This window comes from Polistes canadensis, unplaced genomic scaffold, assembly GCF_001313835.1.
Source record: "Polistes canadensis isolate GaletaPanama2010 unplaced genomic scaffold, ASM131383v1 scaffold_284, whole genome shotgun sequence".
Taxonomy (NCBI): domain Eukaryota; kingdom Metazoa; phylum Arthropoda; class Insecta; order Hymenoptera; family Vespidae; genus Polistes; species Polistes canadensis.
Window position 1 is genome coordinate 178,631 of NW_014569831.1, and position 3,983 is coordinate 182,613.

Genomic DNA, 3,983 nt, shown 5'->3' on the forward strand with positions numbered 1-3,983 from the left:
ATCCGAATCAGAAGTCTTCCTACTTTTTCTAGGAGGACTCAAATCCGAATCAGAGATCTTCTTACTTTTTTTAAGTACATTCAAATCAGAATCAGGAATTTTAGATTCTTTTTCCTTTTCACGCGATATAACAGAATCATTCTGTTTAAATCGCAATTCTCCGTCTTCATTATCGGCTATAATTTTCCATTTTCTTTTATCAGAAAAATCAACTGGTCCACGTTCATCAATTATTCCAGCTATTTGAGGCGCATCTTCTCCATTGATGAATATATCAAATTCACCATCTTCAATTGGCCTAAGTTTATTTAGGTCAATATCATCATCAATGATCTTAACTCTGTAAAACATAAAAATTATCTAATTATAGAATTAAATATAAAGTATAAAGTCTTTGAATGATATTACAGATCAGAAAATTCATTTTTTCAGTAAACAAACTTTGGTGCATCTAGTGCGTTTAGATTTTATGTATTTTTATCCAATATATTATTTCTGTAAAATCAGTGAACTTTATTTAAAACTTAATAAATTATTCGGTATACGTTTATAAATTAGTGAATACTTTTTAATGAGTAATGAAATAATGTATTTTATACTTAAAATAAAACAGAAAACTAGTTGCTATTGTTGCTGGAATCATTGAAATGGGTTAGGAAAAATGTAAACTTACGTTTTTGGACCAATTTTTAGTTTCTTTTTCTTTTTTTTTTCTTCTCCATGTCCAGAAGATAAATATTTCTTCAAATATTCCTTCTGACTTATAGATTTATCCATAATAAAATGAATTATTATAAAATTATAATACCTAACCACAAACGTATCTATTACTTGAAACGATTCGTGGACTAACAGATGTAGCTTCAGTATAGAATTCTACGTTAGGTCAAAGAGTATAGAAGTGCATAGAAGCTCACAAGTCCACTTTCCGAGTAACTAAAATTATCTTAGTTAGTACCGGGACCACTAGTGGGCGAAAGTAGGTGCTTATACTCGGTGACGGTATAATACTATCAAAGAACGCAGTGATGAATAAAAAAATTCCTAATCAAATTTGTAACTATCGTTTTAAATATAAAATCTTACTTACTGGCTATCCAAAATAAATGTTCTATTTTAATTTCATTACAGTATATAAATATAGTACACATATAAGTAATATTTCAATGTTTATCAATTGTTATACCATTTATTATTACAAAACATAACTTATGCATCTTAGAAATACACACTTGTCAAATTTATTTTATTCTGAATGACCAAGTTTTTTATTGTACTGTTTTATGCACACATTTACGCGCGCGCGTGCGGAGATCATAGAAAATTAATTTATTATTAATACTGACGAAGTCCTCCACGTCTAATAGCAGGTTGCATCATTCTATTAGGTGGCGTTATAGATATATCCAAATAATCACCTATAGTAAACCTGTAATTACATTGCGGATACAATGAATATTAAAATTCTATCGACATTTTTGAAATTTTATTCCACTAACAAAAAAAGACTTAATAATAAATATATTATTAACAATATTGTATAATCATTCTTAGCATATAAATTGATTGTTATTCTTTAATTGCATTTAAATATATAATCAAGTAATTAATACACACCGTGCTTGTGCAAGTGTTTTATTATCATCAGCTCCTTTCTGACCTGAACATGTAACACCAATCTCCCTCATTCTATAACCAGAATTTCTTAACTCTGGAGTAACTAAAGAAAAATCAAAATATGTTCCTTTACTCCGTGCATCCGGATTAACTTCCTTAACAAGACCGGTAATTTCTCGTAGAGTAGCATCCATCCTTTTGTCAAATATAAAATATAAATTATACAAAGTAATTTATACAAAATATACACAAATACAAGTAATAAGAGTTAGTACGAAGCATATATTTTTGCAAAGAAACTAAATGATTCAGATGAATCAGATATAAATGTTAGAATATATTTATCATCTTAATTTTACCAAGTATATATCTGAAGTTCATTGGATGGTACATTTCCCCTACTGTATTCCATGATATTATGATGTCGTCCAGTATTGCAAAAGACTCTGAGTAGGAGCGGACATGTCTGAAAAAATAAATAATAAAACCAAATATAACTTAAAATTCATTCAGATTACAAAGATTAATTTAGAAGGCAAAGGTTATGAAATTTATCTTTTAAAAATATTAAATTAATATTTTTTATAATCTTTAGATTTAGGTTATATCTAAGAGAAAGAAGCATAACTTTATAACCTCATACAACTTCAAAATCATTCAGATTATAAGAAACGATTTAGAAATCAGAGATTAATAAATTTATGTTAAAAATATTAAAAATGTATTCATAAAAACATTTATATATATAAATATGATCTCGATAATATATTTATTGTTTACCTTTTCTCGATCCACTGGCTTTTCAGGAAGTTGTTTTTCGTCGACCACCATGGATTCTAAAGCTGATGCCATATTTATTAAATTATTTTATAAAATAAAAATACTTATAACACACATACACATTTGTTAATTAATAAAATAATTTCTTTAAATGCGTCAACAAACAAATTATATTCTAGTTCACTGACATTGACAAAGATGGCAGTAATGATGATCAATCTATTTCTTATATCGAATCAGAGCTCGTTTCTTATTTCTCGAAAAATACAATATAACGTGATTAGTCATTCAAATTTAATTTTTAAACAAGAATTTGTTAATAATATTTAAATTAACTATTTATATATTTATAAATTATTTATAAAATAATTTATGAATAGCGACAATAACCTTACAACTGGTTGTTGTTCCCTTATGCATTATTATATTAAATATGCAAAAAAACCAAATATTTTTCGGTCAGAATGAACGACATAGTATACAAACAGATGTACCTGATCAGAAAATCAATCGAAAGATCACGAAAGACACCAAAATTCACATAAAAATGAATAAATTTCTACTGCTTTCTTGTCTAATTAATATAATAAATGCAAAATTAATTTAATAATTCAAACCTTTTTCCTGAAAATATCTTATTCCCATGACCAAAGTATACGACATTAGATAAAATCAAAAGATGAACGTCTGCGTAGCTTTTTTACTTTTATTGAAATACAATTTTAAAATGTAACGAGTTTCTTCCTTATTTTCACTCAATATAAAGACGCAATAATATTTAAATGAAAAAATTAATATCATCGCTTTTTTTAATTATACTATGAAATATCATTTTTACAACATTAATTTTTAAAATTGGATCACATTATTATAACCGAAATTATGCGACATTAAAGCAATCTAATGAACAAATCAGCGAAAACTTTTTCAATAGTAGCATATTTATTAAAAATAGCTGGGAAGCCAACGTTACTTTATTTACGATCAACTTTTTGCCCAAAAATGTATCACAATCTATTTACTAAAATCTTGTCACATTTAACATATTCAAAAATATATCTTGTTTATTAACAGTTGACAATGAGGGAAGGGTGTATTTACCCAATATATGCACTATATAATGAACTTATAAAAAAATAAAGGTGGCTGTTATCTTGATATAAAATAAAGTAAAAGTTAAAAGAATTATTAACATCGTTTAAAAGAAAAAAATTGTTTATTTTTATTAAAGAAATTATTTATTATACTCTTAAGATTAAAAAAGGAATAATTTATACTAGTAATCGATAGTCCCACAACAATAACAATATTAATATCTTCTTTAAAATCCATACAATTTTTTTAAATAATAATAAATTTTTACGTAAGCAACTAGAACTTTTTACACATTAAAAATAAGGATATATGCCATAAATCGTAAGAAAATAGCAAAGTTCAAAGCTGGTAATAATATAGTTTTACATAGTATATGATAAATTAATAATTTGTTTTATGTCATTCATATATTTTGGAAAATAACATATTTTATTTGTTCAAAAAAAGATACTTCTGAAAATAATATATTTCCCTTATATTCAACGAATAAT

General features: G+C 25.6%; 2 protein-coding genes across 2 annotated transcripts in view; both read right to left on the reverse strand.

The window, feature by feature from the left end:
* The window catches only part of LOC106791078 (BUD13 homolog), a 2,203-nt gene extending 1,355 nt beyond the window's left edge, over positions 1–848 (reverse strand). Inside the window, exons 1-2 of the mRNA XM_014756449.1 lie at positions 674–848; positions 11–340 (exon numbers count right to left, since the gene is read on the reverse strand). Coding sequence (XP_014611935.1) covers positions 11–340; positions 674–777 — 434 coding nt within the window. The 5' untranslated portion in view covers positions 778–848. The remainder of the gene's footprint in view (positions 1–10; positions 341–673) is intronic.
* Positions 849–1,169: 321 nt separating this feature from the next.
* On the reverse strand, positions 1,170–2,607 carry LOC106791072 (histone deacetylase complex subunit SAP18). The gene is made up of 4 exons (XM_014756435.1): positions 2,398–2,607; positions 1,977–2,083; positions 1,618–1,812; positions 1,170–1,429 (listed from the first exon to the last, which is right to left on the reverse strand). Exons 1-4 carry the CDS (start codon positions 2,467–2,469, stop codon positions 1,336–1,338), a joined length of 468 nt encoding a protein of 155 aa, XP_014611921.1. The 5' UTR covers positions 2,470–2,607; the 3' UTR covers positions 1,170–1,335.
* Between the last annotated feature and the right edge of the window lie 1,376 nt (positions 2,608–3,983).